Raw genomic sequence first — 24895 nt, 5'->3', positions numbered from 1 at the left:
GAACCCAATAAGCTTTTCCAGTCTATTGATTAGGATGTCGTGATCAATGGTATCAAATGCTGCACTGAGATCTAGCAGGATAAGTATCGAGACTTTATTTGCATCAGAGTTTAGTCTGAGGTCGCTAATTATTTTGGTGAGAGCAGTTTCAGTACTGTGATATTTCCTGAAACCTGACTGCGAGACTTCCAGGATGTTATTTTCTTCAAGAAAATAATTTAATTGGACTAAAACTATCTTTTCCAGTACTTTACCAATAAATGGAAGGTTTGATATTGGTCTGTAATTTGCAAGTAGACTGTTATCCAATTTGGGTTTCTTTAATAGGGGCTTTACAACAGCTGTTTTGAAGGCATCTGGGAAGACGCCAGTTCCAAGGGATGTGTTTATAATCTCTAGCACCGGACCTGAGACACTCGCTTAAAGAATGTTGTGGGTATAGGATCAATATCTGAGGTTGTAGAGTTAGATTCGCTGACAATTTTGGAAAGTTCACTGAGTGTGATACAGGTAAATGTGCTCATGGTTATGTTGCAGAATCTACTGATGTCAGTTTCGACCCCACTATTACTAGTACTAGCTCTGATCAAAGTGATTTTGTTCTTGAAGAACAAAGCAAGCTCTTCACATTTAACTGCTGAGGATGGGGGTGGGATAGGGACAGTGTTTAGCAGCTGGTCAATGGTGGAGAAAATAACTCTGTCATTTCTGGCATTTTCTGTAATAATGTTGGAGAAATATTCTCTCCTTGCTAGACGGATGGTTTTGTTATAGGTGGTTAGTGTATCTTTGTTGATATTGTAGTGGATAGTGATCTTTGTTTTCCTCCATTTTCTCTCTGCTGCACGGCATTTTCTTTTCGTTTCAACATTTTTATTTCTCAGCCATGGGGAGGTTCTGCTTGTGCACTTGTTTTTGGTTTTCAGTGGTGCAACAAAGTCTAACACAGATAATAGTGCATCATTGAGGTTCTCTACCATTTCATTCAGAGAGCAATCATGACTAGTTAGCTCATATAGAGCAAATTGTTCAGAAAATTTCATCATAGCTGTTTCGTCTAAATTTCTTCTTTGGACTAAGAATTGTTTTGTGTTTTTTGTTAGGATAATTTCCAAATTAAAAAGTATATAATGGTGGTCTGAGAGGGGTAGATCAGTTATTGAGATATTATTGATATTTAGTCCAGTTGATATCACTAGATCTAGTGTGTTTCCGTGCCGGTGTTTTGGGTCTGTTATGTGTTGAATTAGATTGAAACTGCCAAGGAGATTTAAGAGCTCAATAGTTCTTGGGTCTGCTTTTTTTATTTACTTGGATATTTAAGTCTCCGTTTAATACTACTTTGTCATATTTAGTGACACATAGTGATAATAGTTCAGAGAATTCTTGTATGAATATTGGCGAGTGCTTGGGTGGCCGATATATAATAACAAAAAGTATTGATTCGTTTTTGAGCTCTATAGCAAGATATTCATATGATGTGAATTCACCTAGCTCAGTGATTTTAAACAACAGTTTAGAGGAGATAATAGCTGCGACTCCTCCACCTTTTTATGATTTCCTAGAAACTCGGTGAAAGCTGTAATTGGGTGGACACGCTTCTATCAGAGTTGCTGTTGCCGTGTCATTGTTTAGCCAGGTTTCTGTTAGACAGATGCAGTCTAAGTTGTTTTCTTTGATAAGATCATTAACTAGAAATGTTTTGTTATTTAGTGATCTAACATTTAGAAGGGCCAGTTTCATCTGTGAGGTATTAACAGATAAAACAGGTGTTGATAAATCTGTTGGAATAATATGGATAGTTCTGTGACTTCTAACACTAGTTTCAGGTTTGTAACCATGCATTTTACCATGCCATTTTCTGTTTGTGATGATGACCAGTATGTCTAATAAAATAGCATGGTGGCTGTCCTAGACACTGAGCTGTTCCATCACAAGGGAGTTCATCTGGGGGGTACAGATCTGTGCAGGACCCATGACCTTGCAGGAGGCTGTTTTAATGTTCTGTTCTGTTCCATGGGAGGTTGATTGGGATGCGTCAGTCAGCTTAGACACAACAGGGATAGGGAGAGAAACTTGATTTGTAGTCAGGAGCAGGTGACTGATGTTTGCTGTTCGTAGTCGAGATCCTCTACGGTTTGGGTGGAGTCCGTCAGCTTGAAAACGGTCTGCACAGTTCCAGAACACATTGAAATTATCGATAAATGTCAGTTTGTGTGCCTGACAGACAGATGCCAACCATGTGTTGAAAGATAGTAGTCGACTGAAGGCTTCTTTTCCTCTGCGAAAGCATGCAATCGGTCCACTGATGAATACATCTTGACAGGGGCGGTTTTAGGCACGGGCAGACCGGGCAGCCGCCCGGGGCGGCATTTTTTCATGTCACGTGGGGGGCGCACAAGTATAAAAAAAAAGAATTATCTGCGCGGTTTTGGATTATCGAGCATTTAAGTTAGTGGGGAATTGACATATTGGCGCCCCCTTCAGGCAGCTGCAGGCACCCCTGCTTCCCGTGCAGCAGTTTCGTTTTCGTTTGTTGCAGCCAGGTTGTAGCGGTGCTCGTTCTGGGGGCGCTGTCGGGGGGCGGGGGGGGGTGCAAGTGATAAACTCGACCTGGGCGCACAATGTGCCAGAACCGCCACTGCATCTTGATATCTGTTGAGTGTGTTCAGTAGCTGGGTGAAATGTTTTTTAAGTATCTCAGTGCCTGTTTTCTTGTGTAGGATATCAAACGAGCCAGTGTGGATGATAATCTTAGGGTTGTTTGGTTTATTGTTGAGGATTGTTTGTACCTCTGACGACAGTTCCTCGACAACATGTGCTGTCATGGCATCTCCAATCAAGATAGTGGTCATATGTGGTGTTGTGTTTGCATTTCTAGTGTTTGCCTTATCCGTAGCTGCGGAGCCAGTTCTTAGCTTATTTGGGTTAGCAAAGATAGGACTTTGTGCTAAACCAAGGTTAACCTCTGTGTCAGTGCTAGCAGTAGATTCTTTAGTGCTAGCAGCGTTAGCTCTTCTAAGTACTGATGGGCTGTGGGTAGTCTTAGCATACCTTGGATCTTGATAATCCTGTGGTATTGTTGTCTGATTAGGCTTAATAGGGGGTCGAACAGCACCCCGAGTGGTCCTAGAGGGGCTTGGAGTAAAATGGGAGTCTCCCGGTCGCAGCAGACGATGATGTGTTGGATTTACATGTGTGTAGTAGCTACCATCATGGTGTGTCGGCGATCTGGGCCCTTAATGTTTGTAAGCTGCGTGGCTAGCACTCCTGTGCCTCTTCGCCTTGGATTCCACACACAAGGGAGAGAAAGTTCCCAGTGGTCCAAATCTGTTTCTGAGTGGGACAGGAAGAGAGGTGATGTGGGAAGAGTCTCTGCTTTGCTTTTTATCCTTGGTGACAGTCCCAACTCCGTTGAAGGTAGAAGCGGTGCTGGGCCTCTTTGGTTTAGAGCCGAGAGCAGGCCATGACTCATCCGGTGGAAAGAAAGCTGGTTCCAAGGATGGCTCATTAGTCAGTAGCTTAGCCTCCGGGCTAGGTAGCATGGAATCTATAAAGTCTTCGGTCTTTCTGATATCTAAGAGGGTTCTGACTCTTAGCTCCAGCTCGACTATCCTCTGAGTAAGTTGCCATAGTTCTACAAGGAACAAGCTTAAGCTTGCTTGCCTGTGGTCAGTCTTGGAGAGTAGCCCAAAATACCTCTGCTCTCCTTGGGCTTCAGTCCCTCAGGTTGTTCCTTTTAGTGGTTGTAGTCGATCCAGTTTGCCCCAATCAGAAGTATTTGATTTTGAGTAATATCATCAAAAACTATCCAAATGATTGAAACTTCAGAGCATTTCTCCGTGAATAGGACAATAGATAGGATAGGATAGGATTAAGAAAATGTCTTCTCAGTCAAGAAAGCATGATCCTGGATTTGATTGAGTGCGAAAATATATATATATTGTGATGATACACTAGCTCAGTCATCAAATACGTTCCCCAGGTGCAGGACAGCAAAATGAGACGCTGAGACAGTAGAACTTTGGTTGTATTTTTGCTTCAGGGAAGCCAAAAAACGACTAGGCACACTGCCGTACTAGGATATAAAAAAGGTAAAATAAACACTGTTTACGTAAAAACAAAAGTTATAACATCAATTGGAGAAATCACAGGCGGTCCCTCAACCCCCGTCTGTGCGAGTATTCTCTGGCTCCACTCTGTGCTTCTCCCTCTCCTTCTCCTAATTGGGACCTTTTAAAGAAAGCACAATCAAGGTCATGCATTTCACCTGGTTACCCAATCATCTAATTTCGGTGTCCTTGCGCCTACCTCCCAGGAAAGGGTGTCCACGTACCTAGTATTCCACCTGACCCCTCGTAATATATATTCTCTTCACTGGGGTGAAATGACCAGTGTTCGGCACCTTTAATGATTAAAACAAAAACAATCACACCCTGTCTGAAGCCGTAAAAAGAAGTAGAATCTTTCAAGGGGAATTCTCTGCTAGAGCTTTCCAGTTTTACCAACATTCAGATATGGGTATCTTCTCCAACAATTTTCCGATTTCAATGTATGATGCATCATTTGAAAGCTTAAAATCTTCACTTTTACAAAAACTGAGAAATTACCTTGGCCGACAACAGCATCTTTTCACCAGCTCATTTAAGGTATTATCCACTGCCTATTAGAGGCTACACTGCTTGTGTTGTCAATGTGAACGTTGTTAAATGAGGCTAAGCATCAACATCTAGGCCAACATCCAGTTAGCATATAGCCTAGAATTTGTCATGTCTTGACAATAAATAGAGGTTTTGTCATTATAACTGGATCTAATTAGACCATTGAATGTTTACGAAGTCCCTGTGTGTTTATACTTTCGACTTGGGACAACAATGCGATCTTGTCAGCAGAAAATGTTGATAATGTTGGGCTACTATAGACCAACTTTAGTCTAACCTGTAACGTGTTTGACGTCCTTTAGCCAATAAATTACATTCTTCTGCATGATTAAAGGGCGAGGCAACAAACACTCTAATTAAATAATCACAGGCTAATAACACAGAAATAAATGACATATTGACAAATGTTTATTTTCCGACCTTGCCTTTGGACCTTGATCATGGTCATTTTACCCCTAACCATGCTGTAAGGGAGGTAGGGAAAACTGGCTCTGTGCTACTAGTGTTAACAGTTGTACAGGTGTTTTTTTCATAAAATTATGCACCCTTTTTTCTCCAAACATACCTTTGCTCACTGTGGCCAAAAAGTTATATTTTAACTTAATCAATCCACAGGACTTGTTTCCAAAATGCATCGGGCTTGTTTAAATGTTCCTTTGCAAACTTCTGAAACTGAGTTTTGTGGTGAGGACACAGGAAAGGTTTTCTTCTGATATCTCTTCCATGAAGGTCATAGTTGTGCGGGTGTCGTTGCACAGTAGGCAGTACATCACCACTCCAGAGTCTGCTAAATGTTCCTGAAGGTGAAACGGGGGTTTTGATTTGCTTTTCTAGTAATCCAACTAGCAATTATTTTGGAAAGTGTTCTTCTGACCTTAACTTGATCTCCCCTGTTCCTGTTAACGCCTCGAACACACTCGGCTACGACTGGCGCACTGGAGAAATGCACACCAGATGTGCATTTCTCCACGCCGGTCACCAAGTCTTTCAGTTCCTTGCTTTGCATTTTCACATGTAATGCTGACATGGTACATTAACATGGCATAGGTTATATTTAAAAAAAGTCTTATTTCAACAGCCACCCCAACACCATCCCAGCATTGATACTTCTTTACGTTGTCCTTGTAAAATTGATGCTTAGGGCCATACAACTGCCTGTGCTTTTCAACTTCGAGAATTAATTTGATGTCGTCCATCTCCTTAAATTTCTCAGCTGATTTTCAAAATTGACTTGGGGTTCTCTCTCGGTATGTTTGCAGATGTGTGTGTTGTGTGCAATGCCTGACAACTCGTTTTATCTCTCTGCCCATAGACAGACTGGTCAGAAACAACTACGGGCATGCTGGCTCAACAGATCAATCCATTTATTTTCATTCATTTTTATCAGGGTATACCACTTGGAACGGACGTTCGTTACCAACATTGTGAAGTTAGGAAGCTTAAATTATATAGGGTGAATATTGGTTAAGTACGTAGGCCTACAAAGTAATATTAAATATATTATAAAGTTTACAACTTTACTGTTACTAAATACAAAATGTTCACCGTAGTCTACAATTAATGTAGTAAAATCGTAATAACATATTTTTGTATTCAAATATATCAACTAATATGGTGTATTTTATCATCCTGCAGCTGATTTCGCAAGTGTCTTTTTAAAAATTAAAAATTAGACCAGCTGCTGAAACGATCGCAGCGCTTCGCAGCCTGTGTGGCCGGTCCAATTTGAAGATATGGCCACCCAAAGAAAAAAGGCTGCGCTTCCAGGTGCTTCGCAGCTGGAAGGCAGCGCTTCGCAGCCAGTGTGTCCCAGGTGTTACTGACAATTCTTAATAACATTACGAAGTAAGGAAATGGCTAACTGAAAACGCTTTCAAATCAAATGTATTTGTATAGCCCTTTTTACACGCAAGCATGTCACAGAGGGCTTTGTGATCGCTTTGCGATCTTCTTATAGCCCTCTCCTGCTTTGTGGGCATAAATTCATTTTCAGAGTGCTAGGCAGCTACTTAGAGGAGCCCATCGCTGCTGATTGTTGGGCAAGGTTGGAGGAGTCAGTATTTATAAAGCTTTGAAATGTGCATTACCTGGCCTTTCCTATCGATGATATATATAGCACTAACAAGCTAATTAAGGTCTGAGATCTTGGTAAAACTAATCTGCAATCTCAAATCTATTGGGGTGCCCAAACATTTGCATGGTGCTTTCTTTTTTTCCACTCCAAACTTTTACTAAACTAAAATGATCCACTAATCTGTAACTTTATGCCTTTTGGAGATATGTTCATCTTCTCACATAATTATTCTAAACACAATACTATTTGATCAGGGGTATCTTTTTTGGTTATTGCTTTGAAATGTGCATTACCTGGCCTTTCCTATCGATGATTGTGAACAAGCCATAGCACTAACAAGCTAATTAAGGTCTGAGATCTTGGTAAAACTAATCTGCGATCTCAAATCTATTGGGGTGCCCAAACATTTGCATGGTGCTTTTTTTTCCCACTCCAAACTTTTACTAAACTAAAATGATCCACAAATCTGTAACTTTATGCCCTTTGGAGATATGTTCATCTTCTCACATAACTATTCTAAATAAAATACTATTTGACCAGGGGTATCTTTTTTTGTTATTGCGATTCTCTGTTTTTGGTTCATTTGCACAAGGGTTTTGGAAGCTGCCCATGGAATTGCATGCCAACGCTTAGCAAACCTTTGTCTAGGTAAGGAATGGATGTGTTTAGTATAGGGCTGTTTTTGATTAAGTAGTCTTTTATCAATTACTTTTATTTGGCACCGTTAATTGTTCCATTTTTCCCCTGTGGCATTTGTTTGTGTAATAAATATCACTTGTTTGCTGTGCGAGGCGCATACTGCCAAACACTTATTTAATTGTAAGGCGTCTCTCTCCCGAGTAATAAAGGGTCCTAACATATTAACAAAAGATTTTTCCTTTCAGATAAATGATTGTGTCAAGGGAACATACTTTGTGATCCTAGATCAACAGTCATTCTCTTGAATGCTTTTGAAAATGGGCCATTGTGTGTCTGTGTGCGAGGCCTTTGACCAGTGGCAAAAATATGCTATCAGTTTTGGGGGGGGGACAATTATATTACATTTTCTCAAGAGCAATTCCTGGGGGGGACACCAAAATTACTGCTGTAACACATAGCCAACATTGTAATATCTTAAATGTATATTATTCATATTATTTAAATTTCCTTATGTTTACAGTGATTTATTGGGCTTTCAGGGCAGTTGAATTAACCATTTAGCTAGGCCAGAACTACATCTGTCTGCTTGTATCACTTAGGTGCTGGCCAATTCTTCGCACTGCACAAGAAGAGTGAAGAAGTGTCTCTATCTGAGAAATACATTCAACCAGCAAGGGCAGGGGAGACTGCAATGCCGCAGCACCATTATCAGAATACCTTCTCTGAGCGCAGCTGCAGTTTCAGTGCTGAGAGCCGAGCTGGCATGCTTCTAGAGAAGGGGGTAGACAACATTGCAATCCGTATGAGTGCTGATGCCCGTATCCTAGCCACAGCCCTTTCTGGAGACACCAGTTCACATTTCAGAGCAGCCAAAGCCCTTTTTAAAGACTTTGAGGAAGAATCTGAGGAAGGACCTGGTCTAATACCAAGGAAACTGTTACAGGACAAACTTCCAACAATGGACACTACTACTTTAGATGGTGAAAAAACTGAAAGGAATGAAGAAGGCAGGAAGAGACTGCAGGAGGAAGAAGATGAAGACACAGTGGTTGGGGGTGGCATCCTAGAGAGGGAGGATGTAGAGGTGGGTGCTGACCCCCTTTCACGCTTGGTGTCAAAGAGTGATGAGTCTGCCTCTGTGACCAGCCATGAGCGTCCACATTCTCCTCCTGTCGTTTCCCGCAATTTGGCAGAAGAGATTGAAATGTACATGAGCCTTCAGAGCCCTTTAAGCGTCATGGCATCCAGCATGGAGCTTGAGCAGATCCAGGATGACTCCACCAACACTCCCCCAGCCAAGCAGCCCCTTGAGCGGAGATCCAGTCTTCCTGTGGCTCCCATGAAATCCCCTTCAGACTTGTCTTGTAACACAATACAATGCAGCCCATTGGCCGTCACACGTTCCAAGACTTTTGCAGTCAAGACAAAGAGCTCTGCAACCAGCCCTAGTCAGAGATCATCATCTCTGACAGCTCTGGTAAAGTCATCCCAAAGTGGCTCTTTAGGCTCAGTCATCAATTCTTTCTCTGGAATGAAGATGGATGCCCTGCTTTCTGGGCCCAAGATGGATGTGCTGAAGTTGGGTATGAAACAGGCAGCCAGTGTGGCTAGCAAAGTGTGGGGAGCAGTAGCCTCTGCCTATTCCTACTCAGATGATGAGGTGAGTGCAGTTCTTAGAACATGTTATTAATGTTTAATTGCGGAATATTTCAACTAATATTGAAATTGTATCCATACAAGAATTTTACTATATTACACGGTCATACATAAACTTTTACGTTGTCATTTTTATGGTAAATATATGTATGTCTTATGTAAGTACGTATGACATGCATCCAACCCTTATTACCAAAAAGGTGGGACACCTTTTTTTTTTTTTTTACAATGCAATTGGCAAGTCTCATAAACCAATATGTTATTCACAATAGAACATATAAAACATATCAAGTGATGAAATGTACCATTTTAAAGAAAATGTCAAAGGAGCTCTCAATGCAAGGGAAACAGGTCATCATAAGTCTATGTCTATTTGAGAGCATAGGGAAAAAATGGCTGAACATATAGCAGGCTCAACTGCGCATGTCGGTTGCAAAAGACGAACTTCTCCCGGGTCTTACACTTGGAGTGTCGATCAGGTCATCATATATCTCTGGCCACTGGATTGCAGGGCTTGACATTAACTTTTTGAGGCACCTTTGGACAAGTACATTTACGTTTCACTTGTCTATGCACCAAAGTCACTTGACCCCGATACTTTTAAAGAGCCTGACCAAGTGATAGGGCAAAACTAGCCTGGCTAACGGAGGTCGCTTTCTGAGGCAAGTGACGAATGAAACAGACTCAGTTAAAGAAATCCAAGAAGCTGGTTATCTTCAGCAGCCTCCTATCTACAACAAGCAGTCCTCCCTGATGTTTTTTGGAGTATAATGGAGTGAATGTGCAAAACTAGGCTGGCTTGGGTAAAACTAGCCTGGCTAACGGAGGAAGTTTTCTCAGGCAAATGATGAATGAAACAGGTTTAAATTTGGTTAAAGAAATCCGAGATGTTGGCTAGCAGGCTCGTATCTACAATAGGCAGTCCTGCCAGATGTTTCTGGTGTAGAATGCAGTGAAATACAACATTGTCACACTGCCAGTGAGGGACCCGAGTCTGACTGATGCTAACGTCAAAACGGGGACGCTGTCTCACTCACATTGCCAGCTTTAAACAAATCACAAAAATAATCGGACCAGCTGGCTAAAAGCAGAATTCCAATATCTCTTGAAAGCTTCCCTGCTTGACTTTTTAGATATAGAATTGAGTGTAAAACTGTAAAATTATGAATTTTGTGACATGACGTGAAGACATGGCTGCCACCCGACTATGGGGTCTACCGGGCAACATTCTCACTCACATTTCAAGACTTTTGTGATCCAAATCAAAATGCTGGTGTGACAGATCAATGGGGAATCACTTTCTCTCTTAAAAGCTGTCCTCCTCAACCTTTTTGGCCTTTTAAATCTAACTATTTGTATGATCCATGTGGTCCTTGTGCCGTTTTAAATGCTAACCTTTCCCGTTTTTCTGCAACTACATTGCGCGCACATCCCGAATATTTACAAACAAATAGTTGGTCTATAGTTTGCTGTGTTAGCTGGCTTCCGCAGAATATGACTATAAAAACACATGGACAATAGGGATGGAGATTTGAACTGATTTCACTATTCGAATAGTATCCGAAATTATTTTCGAATATCCGGATAATCTATTTTGTTAATGTGGTTCCGTTATGTAATAAGCCTGACGTGACGCAAAGCATACAGTAAACACATGAACCACCACACTTTCTGGCAATAATTGGGACTGTTAAACTATTAGATTAAATAAGGGTTGAATAAAGAAAACAAATGAAAGATCAATTTATTAACATGACGAAAAGACAATGAACTTGAAAAAACGCTGCGTCTTCAGACTTAGGCTCTTAATTTGGCGGAAAAGCAATTAGCCTATTATTATGTGAAATAAAAAGTAGGCTACATTGGACTAAATTAAACACATTGGGTAGACTATCCTCCATAAAAACGAAAGACACACGGAGAAATATTGCATATTAACTTGGAACCGGAATCCTATAGGATACGGTGCGCCACCACACAATGCAAACATAAACAGCCGATTACGCTAGCTCTACATGGCTACTGGTAAGAAAATAAATAAGCCACAACTGCATTAGCCATACGCATTTTTATTCAGGAGAATTAGCATGTAAACATGCTCAGGGGAGAGGCGAGTACGGAGTCGATTTACGAGAAGGCCGGCGTAGAAAAGACTGCAGGAACTGAGGTTGCTGCAAGGTACTGCTTAGCCAGGACACTATGCTTCTTGTAGCGCCAAATGAAATGAAAGGAGACTCGCAGCAGAACACAGGCGTAGCCTACCTTTATGATGGTTTTCATCATTTTCTAACGTCACAACTATTAGAATTCACAACACGACGCGACGGTTTTTCAATAAAACTTTTTTTAAATCAAATTACGCTCATAAGTATTCGAAAAAAGTATTCGAATACTAACTTACTTTAGGATATCCGGATATTCGATTAACCACGCCCATCCCTAATGGACAATACTGACTTTGCTGACATCCATGCATGTCAACATGTTTGTTATTGCTCTTTTGCGCATGCATATTAGTTCAGGACCGCGACCAGTTCACACTGGAATCTGATATTAGGCACACTAGTGCACAGTGCTTGGTAATTAAGATGTCAGTGAAACATACAAATACAGATTGTTTGAACTATAGATAATGTACAGTGCCAGTGATCAAATTGGTGGCACACACACTGATTTCTGGAATTATAGATAGGGCACTGTGCCCACAATGATGTCAGTGACACACAGATTTTTGGAATTATAGATAGTGCAGTGCCCATGATGCAAAATGACAATGTGAACAGCCCACCAAAAAAATCGGATCTGGCAAATAAATCGTAATTGAACATTAAGGCTTGCAGTTTGAACGTAGCCTAATAGTCTGTATATGTCTGGAAACTGAGGAGACGGTTGCTGGAGTTGTGGGAGAAGAATGTTGGCCCTTTTGTGTCTGATACAGGATTCTTTCTGCTCAACAGTTCAGTTTTTTTTTTTTTCATTTCATGATCCACCAAATGTTTTCAACTGGTGAAAGGTCTGGACTGCAGGCAGGCCACTTCAGCACCCGGACTCTTCTACTACGAAGCCATGCTGTTGTAACAGATGCAGTATGTGGTTTAGCATGTCTTGCTGAAATATGCCAGGCCTTCTCTGAAGAAGATGTTGTCTGGATGGAAGCCAATGTTCCTATAAAACCTCAGCATTGATGGTGCTTTTCCAGATGTGCAAGCTACCCATTATATAGGCCCTAATGCATTCCATACCACCAGAGATGCAGGCTTTTGAACTGAGCACTGATAACAAGCTGGATGGTCCTCTCCTCTTAAGTCAAGAGAACGCGGTTTCCAAAAATAAGGGTTAGAGTAAGGGATTTTCTTAGGTGAAAGTAGGGGAATGAAAAAAGCTAGGAACCACTGCTGTAGATGATGAGATATTCAAAGTTTTTGCAACTTTACTTTAAGGATCATTATTCTGAAATGGTTCCATAACATGTAGATGCAGTTTTCTGCAGATTGGTGAACCTCCGCCCATCTTTACTTCTGAGAGACTCTCTAAGATACTGTTTTTAAACCAAATCATGTTACTGACCCATTTGCAGTTAACCTAGTTAGTTGCAGAATGTTCCTTGCTATTTCTTTTTAATAACATATCCTTTTTCCTGCCTTTTATTGCCCCCTCCCAACTTCTGAGACATGTTGCAGCCATCACATTCAAAATTACCTTATTTTTTCCTTAAAATGATACATTGGCTCAGTTTAAACAGTTGATATGTTTGCTATGTTCTATTGTGAATAACATGGGTTTATGAGATTAGCAAATCATTGCATTATGTTTTTATTTACATTTTACACAGCGTCCCAACTTTTTTGGGAATTTGATTGTACGTGTATGTCTTACGCACACATTTATGCACAATGTTTTTGCACTTTCATAGCAATTAATTTCTTTACATATCAATTCCCGTTCCGAGGATGAGTTATCCCAGGGTGGTGGAAGCTTCCCAGCCAGACTGGATGAACAGCTTCTGTCTGGGGGTGGTGGGGATAACCCCGCCCAAAGTGGCCCCATCCCAAATGTGGTGTCAAATGGTCTGACACAGAGCAACACCAGCCTTGGCAGCAGCAGTGGAAGCAGCGACACAGGAAGAGGGACGCACCAATCATGTAATCAGATGAACCAGGAGACAAGGAAAACAATTACTAACCACAACTATGTTTGGGCTACACAATTATTACAGTTTGTTTCGATTGATTACATGCATTGGTCGAAACTGAAGTCACTCTCAACACAGTCTAACAGTTAACAAACTCTTAACACAGTCAGCAAAACAGAAGTGTGTGCATACCAAACTGTTAATAGTTTTTCATTGCTTTCACATGAAATGCATTGACCATGTTCTCCAAAACACTATGTATTTGCAACAATTATTTTCAAATGCTAACAAACATTTACCAAAACTGTTAAAAGCACATTCAAAACATAATTATGGCAAATGTTGTGCATTTATGCAGTAACCAGATTTTAATATATATCAAACCTAATATTGTAATAGAAGATTTAGTCGTTTTTAGTCTCGTAACCCAAAAGACCAAAGAAGACGGCTTTGGAATGATTTGGACATTTGGAAACATGGATCAAGGAAGACAGGTAGGTGGGGAAAGAAAAGAGGCAGGGAAAGAGAGAATGCGTAGAGGACTTAAAATATCATTGATCATTTGGTTGTAGGCTTCAACTTCGTATTTTTCAAAAGTACGTATATTACAGTACTATCTACAAAAATATGTAAAACATAAACGATACTGAAGCAAATTGCTGCATTTCTATGTCATTCTTGTATGGACTCCAAGTGGAAAAAAGTGTTATGTGTCATGAAACATTATTTTCTATCAAGAAATACTGATTCTTGTGTAAAATGATTTAAACTGCAAACATAACAGTCCGTAATCTTTGTAATTATCTTTGTAATTTTTTAGGTTAGTGTGTTATGAGTGACAAAGAATGCTTTCTGAGAGAGAACTGTTGCCAGTGTTATGGTCAATCAAGCTTCTTTTGAGACATGTAGAAAGTTTTTTAGCAGTTTAAGTGAGTTTTGGAGGATAGATTAACTGTTAATCCAACCTGCATGTTGCTAATGCAGACTGTGTTAAGAGTTTTGAACATGTGACTTCAGTTTCAACCAATGCAGGTAGGCAATTGGAAACTGTAATAAAAGTGTAAATACATGGGACTGGAGCAGGTATTATGAAAGTGCAGATTGTAAGCTTTCAAAGATATGCAATACATTTTCAACTGTAACAAAAATAGCTGAAGAAGAATCTTTGAATGTTGGTACATTTTAAATTAACTAGTAGAGAAAAATCCTGGATTTATTTTTGCCTTTACAAGTCTACTTTTCTGACAGATTATAGCCATTCAGTGATCTTGAACATTTTGTTTATTGGGTGTGCTTGCCTTCAGTAAGAGCCCAACCTTTGTTCTCTCACGTATATATTTATTATTGTTTATTTTCGCGCCCCTAAGGATCCTTAAATATTTGGACTACATAGACAACGTCTGTGTCAAAAGTTTTGTCTTGGTAGCGATTGAGTTGCTTGTATTTTTATTTATGTTCTGTTGCACGGTTTAAGTAGAAATTCAGATTTTGTGGGGAAAAGTGAAGCTAACGGTGGCTAACTTGCTATCCACATTCAATGACACTACTAACGTTACTAACGTCACAAAAACTTGCGTGACTACCTCTTGCAGAACATTAGTTTAGCAGCTTGTTAACTTCTGGGAGATAGCTAGGCTAACTGCTTTACTGCAAGCAGCTGCAGAAAAGCCACAAGCAAAAAGTCCAGAGAACTATTTACTCTACAATGACTATTCATTATTTATTTTACTTTGTAATATGATATACAATTGTGACGTGTAATGTACATTATAAGCAGATATTATTAAGGAAGTACATCTACTTTTGGAAACAGTAGTCTACTATATCACTGAATCATTAGCATCATGACATTAGCCTCTGTTGCCCGGGCAACACATAATACAGTGGTCTATGATGCATTTGTTTTCAATCGTTAAAATAAACATTCCTCACAAATCCATTTTCGTTTTAGGGTTTATTATGACATTAGATTACAAGTTAACGATTTGTGGGTGAAATGATCATTACCTGTGGTTTCAAACCAGTGTAGCTCACTGCAACGCTGTAGCCTACACAAGACACACTAGTAAAGTAGCTAACAAAAACATCTCCACAGCTGTTGAGGAAGTCAAACGGCGACAGAACATGTTCGGCACTACCCTTAACTTTAATCAAAAGTCTTTCAATAGGTGGAACTATCTGAACCACTAACCTGCGTGTACCACATGAGTGAGAAAAATAAAGGATTCTTCTTTTTCGATTGTGGTTTGACAGATCCATACTTTGGCAAGAAGGACAGATATCGGATATGTACTGGACTATCAAACCACTAACCTTCCATTGACACTTAAACTTTGTCAATCTGTTCATGAAAAAAAAAATTCAGCCTAAACCGTACACGTTAAATCGAATTCAACCAATGCAATCGCTACCAAGACGAACACCGTCTAGTACTGTACTGTAGTAGTACAATTTACCGGGGCAGCTTCTCCACAGAGGGCTATATCGCATTTGGTGTAGTTACTGACAATGATCGCTACGAGCTTTTTATAAATTAGCGATTTTCCCCTAAATAAATGTCAAGCTTATTTACGTTTTTGGGGCCATATTTTCAGTTAGAAGATGGTACTATTTGAATCGCGATTCTATCTGAGATAGCTACTGCCGGTAATGTCGTTGTTAGAATAAGCTTCAAAGGTAGTTTTTTTTTTTTATTACTGAATGAATGCAATATAAGTAAGCTAAATGCCTGAAAATATCACAAGAAGGGAAAAACTTAAAATGACGTTAAAGTTATAGAGATTAGGTACATTTTTACTCCGGTCTGCCAAACATATTCGTTTTGATTCAACTATGAGGCTGCTGATCACCATTCCCTCTTGCAGGGAAAATGACAAGACAACTATTTCAGTTGGACTTAGTATTTTGAGTTGTAAATGAGCAGAAACAATTGTGCTTTTAAATCTATGTAATCGTTTTAAATAGTAAGTAGGCTATGCAATTTTATATCAAATATACAGAAATATCAGTTGTAAAAATGGCATTACAAAACTGACCCCTCTGCAACCAACGCAAGCAAGCACACCCTACAATTTCCCCAGAAATTGTACCCTCTCTAGTTACATGATGTGACTTCTTCAACACTAACTTTTGACAACACAAGATTGACAACATAGGGATTTACCAGCACCTGTGGCATATTCTGATTTGTGAACGCACCATTAAACATAATGATTTGTGGACACAGAAGATCATAGAAGATGTCTGTGTATGCTCATGATTTTGATATGATTGTGTATCTACATTTTTTTTCCCTAGATCAAACACCAGGAAGATCATACAGAGGTCCAGACTGTCAAAAGTTAGCGCAAGGGTCCTCATTCCATGCTTCTGCCTCCAGCATCTACCAAAATTGTTCATTGGAGGTGAGGGATACATACACACACATACAGATGTTCCTAATTTAATTTAAGCATCGAGTCGCAACATTACTTCATCCGATGTGTTGCGTAATGAGTTATTTGTTTCCACAGTTTTTTTGGGGGGGTGAACTTTGGTAAAACAACTACCAGCATCTTGGAGTTATATTGTGTGTCTACAAGAAGAGCCACACTGGTTCTTCAGATGCACTGTACTGACAGCATGCATGAATGTTTGTGACAGTTCAAATTGATAAATTGATTAAACAACATTGATAGGATTAACCAATTAAGTTAATGCAGCTATTCTGCAATAGTCGCTGGATTTGATTAAACAAAATATGCTTTTAAAAGGACATTTTTAACAATACAGTTACAGATGTAACAAAAGTAAGATAGTGGCTATATCTGTCTCATTAAAAGAATTAAGCAGCACATATACTACTATTATTGGCACAAACAAACAACACTGTTTTGGGTGAATTTGGAGCATGTTTGGGGTCTGAGGAACCTCAGTATAACTTATAACATATTCTTTAATATCAAAAAAATTACAGCAGGACAAATGAACATTTTAACTTCACAGAGCACAAACTATTTTGCCAATATTTTGCTTTGGGTGTGGGGCTAACTTCACGTGTTGTCTAATAAGATTGTTTGTTCGCTGACTCACGCTCCACTTTTCCAAATCATGCTGTCTGAACATAGATAGGCTAGCCAATGAAGCTAGCCAATGAAGCCTAACATGTGATTTTCACAAACATACAATCGCTAGCTTCATTGTGTTGGTAATTTGGTGGGTTGGTAGTATGGTATATATATTGGAAAAAATGCAAAAGTTAAAGAAGCTTGTTCATTGCGAGCCAGCTTCATTAAGTGTAATTCAATGGTTCTCTGGCAGTGTCTATAGCCAAATAAAATGGGCTACGGAGGTTTAAAAATGTTAAACGCTGTAAACCGCCGAATGTGCATGTGAGATTGACACAGAAGAGCTTGTGATCCCTACTCAATACCGTTTGGTTTTAATACTAGGTCTTTAGTTTACAAATATTGCTGCTATGTGATTTCACAGTAAATTAATAATGTTTTGGAGAACAATAATCTTTTTTTTAACATGCATAAAAAACAAGTTTCCCCAACACAAAAAGTGATTTTCTGAACCGGCAATGAGCAGTTCACAAGTCTGCTTCTCTAACTACTGAGTTACCTCTCAGTAGTGTTGTCACAGTACCAACATTTCAGTGGTTTGTAATCAATACCATTTTCCATACCAAAGCAAAAAACTAAAATAGGTTACTGAACAGCACTCATTGACTGTAACAGTCACCTACAATATCGAAGGGTTGTACCGGTTTTTGTGACAACACTACCTAGCAGAACATTTATACCTGTCCCTGAACTAAAGAAAGTCTTCCAAAACATTCCAGAGCTTTCAGAACTTGTTTCTAGCTAATGCAAGTACATAGCTACAGCTGTTTGGGCAACACATTGATCAGTCCAATGTTTATTTATTTATTATTATTAATAAGATACAGATAGTTTTCAATACTACAACTCTAAAATAATGTATTTGTGTATAAGTTTTGGTATTAATTCTCAATGTTCACAGAGAATACACAGACATAAGCTATACTAAACATCACAGACATCATATAATTCTACTGAACTTCTACTATTTTTAATACCACCATCTCCCAGATAATTACAACATAGACACACGCTCACAATCTAATTTGTTGAACGTATTCCATAATAACTCAATATCTGCGTGTTCTAGATATTACAATGAAAAAAATAGCTCTGGATATTTAACTTGAAGGGAAATTTTGCAGGTTGTGTGAGTTAATGGCCAGATGGCCAGACCCAAAACACATTTACTAATCAATAGCATTGTGAGGATTGACAAGCCTTTGCGAATGTGTCTTACAGGGTTAATTACATAGACAAGATGAGTAGGGGCCTGTTCAGGGAGTGGCCTGGGGTGGCATGTGCCCAGGTGCCACTCTGCTATCCTAACCTATGATTATTATCTGGCAGGACTTTTGAATTCTCTGAGGAATAACCAGCCTTTTGCTATACAGTGGCACCGGTTTAAAGGTTTTAGCCGTAGTAAGCTAAGAAGTTTGCCCTGTCTTTTTCTTTTCATGATGGTTACTAGCAAACCTGTCATCGTTGTTTGACAACAATGCTAATGCTAGCTGTGTAATTTGTCTTAATAATTGCCATGATTGCTTACACCCCCAGCCAGTCTGACCCCCATATGGGAAAAAATGTCACACGTGATTTCCACATTCCAAAAATATATTTTCCAATAGACAAAAACTATGCCACAAATGCTTAAGTTTGGCTTCAAAATGTACTAATTAGCAGGCTAACAAGTAACACTAGCATGGTAGTGTCATTGCTATGAGTATTATGCTAGGTAACTAGGTAACGGAAGCTAACTAAAGCTAGCTTGCTTCCGTTTCGGAAAAATAACTTACTCTGTGGGGACCGTCGGAAATATTTAAAACTCACGTGTCTAAATGTTAATAAATGGTTTAGCCTACCATTTACAAAATAGATGCAAACTATCAAAGTATCATATAGTTCTACTGAAATTCTACTATTTTTAATACCACCATCTCCCAGAAAATTACAACATAGACACAAGTTCACAATCTAATTTGTTGAACGTATTCCATAATAACTCAATATCTGCATGTTTCTAGATATTACAATGATAAAAAAAAATAAAAGGCTCTGGATATTTAACTTGAAGGAAACACACCTATCTATGAAAAATCAAGAAAGCAGGGTCGGGTCCAGGAATTTAATCGAGTGGGAAGACACACATTTTGTTCTCTTCACTTATTCTCTTATTTTCTCCATATGACCCCTGCTCAGCACTTCTAGTGTTAAATAAAAAATGGTGGTTCTACACTAATACGTGTTTGCAAATTTGTCTGGCAATGCCAGGCTAGAATTATTGGAGGCCAAACAGTCAAGCTATGTAGGCACCCATTGTGTTTCTACCTTTTCATATTATTATTGGGGTCCAAGCAGCTGCAATAAGACAAAATATGTTTTGGTTAATGGTTGACATATTTTCCTTCAAAAAGTAATTCCTCCATCTCGTGATATCTTTTGATATGAACTTATCATGTCAACTGAATTGAAGTGGCTACCATATTAGATTATATTTAAAAGGAGAAAGCCACACATTTTTTCCAGTGTTTTCCAAAATTGGCACAGATATTCATAATGAATCCCTGGTGTATTTGTCTGCTGTAGGTACTTATATCAACCTGCTCTCAGTGTCGCTCCTGTGACGCTTTGGTGTATGATGAAGAGATAATGGCTGGCTGGACAGCAGATGATTCAAACCTCAACACCACATGCCCCTTCTGTTCCTCCCCATTCTTGCCACTGCTCCATGCTGAGTTTCAAGACCTGCGCACCTCGACTGGGTAACACATCCTTTCTTTCTTTTATTCTCATAAAATCTACATTTAGTTAAATTCAGACTTGACATTTTTATTGTAATTGATTTTGTCATTGGATGTGCTTTTCTTAAATATAATTTATGTATATGAAATATTAAATAACCAACTCAGTCTCATTCCAACTCGTCAAATATTGACGCTTGGGCAGACCACTTTGGGGTCACTATACTGTTTTTGACGCCTAGGGTTGCACATTGATATGCAACCCAAGGCTTCAAAAAACTACAAATAAGGCACCCCCCGCCGTCAGTATAGTGACGCCAAAGAGGTCTGCCCAAGCGACAATATTTGAGGAGTTGGGATGACTAACTTATGTGTAAGTATCTAGCAATGTTCATAGTGGGAGAATCTGTTTATAGCTGTCTATTTCTATCTAAACCAAGTGTGATCTAGATCCATAACAAGTACATGGTTTACCCTTTTTCTTTCAATTGAATCTCCTCTACCAGGTATTTGAAAAGCAGTGCATCAGGGGATAGTATACACAGCAACAACTACAACCACCCAACAATCACAGGTTCAACAGAGATCAAGGTGGTAGCTCCATCAGGCCTCCATAGCTTTACAGATTTTTCGGGGAAGAAGCCAGAGGCCTCAGAGGGCCAATCCTTAACTCATAAGAGGTATTAAGATATTTTCCTGATGAAAGATGTACCTTAACAGTTGCTATAATTAAGGTGCATACTAACAAACAAAATTATTAAATGTTTTCAGCAGTTATCTTGCCCATTTCACACTGACACGGGTAAAACACAGTTGAGTAATTTCTGTGACTGGATTTTCCATTAACATTTACCTGTGTAGGCAACAGGTTGCAGTGTAATATTGCACATATTTTCGTCCTATTTCCCCTAAAGCAATAAGGTTAGGCTACTTCAAGACACCCCTTCCACTCATAAAGTATGTTCAAAATTGCATAAATGCTGCCAATTAATAATTGACGTAACAAGTTATTGTAAATGGTCAGTAGCCTAGCCTATCGATTAAGGTAGGCCACTCTAAAGCACGTGTACTTAATTTGCTTCATTTGATCTTGAGTGAGAGACACTGCTACGTTTCAGATATAAAATGTAAGTGGGGCACTCGTTCAGTGAGTACTGCGGCAATAATATTAAAACACTGGGGTAATGTGACTCAAGGGAAAAAAAGTGACAATTTAAATTGAAAAAGGTATTTGAATAAAACACCAAGAAAATAAGGGTATTTGGCTGCCTAGGCAGTTAAGTGTGAATAAGTTCAACGCAAAATACTTAATAAAACCCTGACTTTAGGTTCGGAATTATCCAATAGTTTTTCACATTTTATGCAAATTATTTAAAGTAATAAAAGTGAAATTTGATGTCATCGTAGTACACATAGTAATTATCGTGGATGTTTGCATGAGCCACTACCTGAGAACCATCAGGTAGTTGCGTGGGCCAACCTTTATTTTTGTTTAGAAACAAAAATATTATAGGGAAAGCAAAACTTTGTACAATTACATTTCAATTTAATCATGGTTAAGGTATTTAAATATTTCTAAGATTCTTCCGCGTACCACTAGAAGGGGGCACACGTACCACCAGTGGTACGCGTACCATAGTTTGAGAACCAACGGACTTTGCATGTATTTAATTTTTGTTGCCAATAAAAGCCTTTAAAGTGTATGCAATGCTGAGGACATGAAAATAAGAATAAATCCAGTATACCTCAGAATCAGAATCAGAAAGGGATTTATTTGCCATGAAAGTTTGCACCGACAAGGAATTTACTTTGACAGGAAGGTGCATACAATAAACATATAGGAACCAAAAATTAAAATATGTGGACTATCTATACTAAGGGTACATAAACTAGCAGTACTAAGTGGAATTAGACTTAAATAAAAATGTACAATAAAAATATAGCTGCAAGCAGCGATGCGGGTTCCTCCGCAAAATGGCAAAATATTATAAAAATGTACATTGTAGAAGGTCAAGAGTTGGACAACAAGAGAGCAAAACTACTTCATGTAGGGTCAACTACAATAGGCTGAATGGTGATTTGAACTCATGAGCATAGGTTACAAGGCAGCCTCTCTATCTTCTATGCTACACACCAACTGTTGAGAATGTATGAGTAGAAAGGGCAGAGTATTAGTGGTCAGCTTTGGGACAAAGGTTAAGAAACGATTGACATTTCAAAGTGTAATTGCATGAAATTGCACATGGTATTTCATAATTATGTCATCCTGTTTAACTAAACAGATATTCAAATTTAAGACAGGCTAAAAGACTGCTGCTGGATTCAAACCTACAACCTTATACTTTTCCGGTCACTGTCCCAGTCCATTGAGCTATTCTCAGTGTTGAATATTATCATGTTCCGTTACTGTATAAAAAAGTAAGCTGTTTCTTCTGTGGTAAGAGTTGTTAGATTCAGCCAAATTTTAAACTACTCAAATTCAATCATATTTTTACATGCCAACGTGAAATTGTTGATGGTACTTCAGAGTGATGTCATCTTGAACCCAATAAGGTTTGAAAACCATTAGTCAAAATGATATTTGATTTATTGACACAAAGATATTGAGGCAATGTGGACATTTACATAAATACACCCCTTTCAGATATTTAGTATTACATTTCACATTCCATTTCACCCTATATAAAAATACACCTGCCCGCACACTATCCCAATCCATGCCGTTTACCTCCCTCCCAGCGCAAGTCACGCCAAAGCAGAAATGCTGTAGCGGACGCATGAGGTTTAACTGACAACCAAAAATTGCCTCTCACAGTCAAAACACATTGCTCACAACACTGTTTCCAGAATTTCTCAAAGATGGCTTGAAGATTGCTTTCCAGAACCACAGTCAACTTACGATCAAGGATAGCCTCATTGGCAAAAGGTTTATGGCACAGCCCATGATCAACTCCTTGCGGACATTGATGTACAATAGCCGACTCTTGTTTCCAATTAAACCACACAACATGCACTCTCAGAGTGACCAACAAGATTATTTTAACTAACAAACAACAATATATCTAACTGAACGAACGCAACAACTGAAAACCCTTGCATAGCTGTTGTAACCAAACTATTTTCCATAAGTTTTGGCGTTTTTCACACTGCATGCTGGGTACCCAAGATCGCTGACGCTGATGATCTAGCTGTGCTCCGACTGCGTGATATGACGAGATGCTAGTGACGCGCTAAGGTCTCAGAGTCTCCTGAAATGGAACGCGTCTTTCTGCTTTGAAGCTGCGTGCGCATCATCATCAAGACCCCATGTATATGGCAAGATAACATCCAAGTTAACAATTTCTCCAAATCTGACTGCAGCTTTGTAGCCTGGCTGCCAGCCCAACTTCTCCCCGCCTACAAAAAAATTTGGTCGGGAAGTTGGATCTGGAGGGTCTCGTATTGGGAACAACTACATAAAACCAGGATCTGGGCGGACCAATGAAATTGCCAGGGCGGGCTTTATACGATGATGGACAGATGATCAACAGTAACGTAATCAACAACGTCACGAAAGAGCCCTTGGATTGAATTTGTTTTCAACAAACAACATATTACCTTGCTCTGATTGGTTGTAGGTCTATCCAATTGAGCGTAGAGGCATTTGTTTTACGAGTTCGGTTGAAACACGCCCTGTAGTCACAGGCCAACGGAGAGTTTTCAGACTCATATTTTGACTAGAATTATGAGTATGACAACGTCAGGCTAGCAGCTTTGTATACCATATGTACTGTGTTATGGTTGTTTGAGTTAAACAACTTGCTTAATGAATTAAATGGCTGTTAAATGTCAAATCCAACTATAAATGTATAAAAGAGAGAGTTCCAATCAAATCTGAATTATTTTTAAACCTAAAGGTTTAAAAGACAACCTTTACCTAAACTGACATGCACCAACTCAGAAACTGAGTGTCAACATCTGCATGACCCTCCAGACCTGTAAAAGTGAAGAAAGGATCCATGTCAGTTGTGAAAAATGAAGCTTTTTACATCTACACTTGACATATACTACAGTTTTGACTGTGAAATGCAGTGGCATCACTTGAACTTGAATCCAAATGTGTTGAACTGATGGATACCCGGCCATGCAAACATTTGGCTCGATTCCAGGCTCTGACAAGAGTATTTAGCTCTAAACTGGTCAATATACACATCGCCCTTTGCCTGTAAACAGTGATTCTGACTGTGTGGGGCGTGAATGTTAACAATTCTCATAAAACAAGACATAAGTAAATTAAGGGATGCTTCCACATCATTAATATCACTAATCGAATTCCATTCTATATTATCCAATTCATTTAGAAAGCTCTCCTCGCTACATACCCTATAAAATCTTTTCATAATTATTTTAGGACAGGCTCTAGGTAGCTTAGTTCTCCTGGAGACAGCAATACAGTTATGATCGCTAAAGCCAACTGTTAGAGAAATAGGTGTAGAACACATATCAGGATTATTGGTGTATATATGATCAATACATTTTGATGTCAGGGATCCTGTTTTGTTACTAGCTACCCTTGTTGGTTGATCCATTAATTGAGATAAACCGCAGGTGTCTGTCGTGGTTTTAATCCTAATCTTCAGAGGACAATTATCTGACAGCCAATCAATATTTAGATCACCCAGCCAGTATAGCTCTCTGTTTTCCTCTGTCACCTTGTCTAGCATGTTACATAACCCATTTACATACTCTATCCTGGCACTAGGTGGCCTATAATAACAACCAAGTATTATCGTTTTAACATTTGGAAGATGTACCTGTAACCATAACACTTCAACAGTATCCACCATTTAGTCGTGTCTCAATTTAACCGGGAAATGATCCCGTACATAAATGGCCACACCACCTCCAAACCTGTTTCGATCTTTTCT

General features: G+C 39.2%; 1 protein-coding gene across 7 annotated transcripts in view; it reads left to right on the top strand.

Moving 5' to 3' along the window:
* The window catches only part of dennd4c (DENN/MADD domain containing 4C), a 193019-nt gene that overhangs the window by 127939 nt on the left and 40185 nt on the right, over window positions 1-24895 (top strand). For 5 of the 7 annotated variants that reach the window (XR_014746727.1, XM_084691292.1, XM_084691291.1 and 2 more), the window contains exons 22-26: window positions 7974-9034; window positions 12980-13172; window positions 16460-16566; window positions 19834-20009; window positions 20495-20668. Coding sequence is in view for 6 of the 7 variants with exons in the window: in XM_084691292.1 (XP_084547418.1) it covers window positions 7974-9034; window positions 12980-13172; window positions 16460-16566; window positions 19834-20009; window positions 20495-20668 (1711 nt within the window). In the remaining variant the exon portion in view is untranslated. The remainder of the gene's footprint in view (window positions 1-7973; window positions 9035-12979; window positions 13173-16459; window positions 16567-19833; window positions 20010-20494; window positions 20669-24895) is intronic. The other 2 variants (XM_084691293.1, XM_084691295.1) reach the window with 2 other exon arrangements.

This window comes from Hypomesus nipponensis, chromosome 25 (assembly GCF_054491055.1).
Source record: "Hypomesus nipponensis isolate SF chromosome 25, ASM5449105v1, whole genome shotgun sequence".
Lineage (NCBI taxonomy): Eukaryota > Metazoa > Chordata > Actinopteri > Osmeriformes > Osmeridae > Hypomesus > Hypomesus nipponensis.
This window is presented reverse-complemented; position numbering and strand designations above follow the sequence as displayed.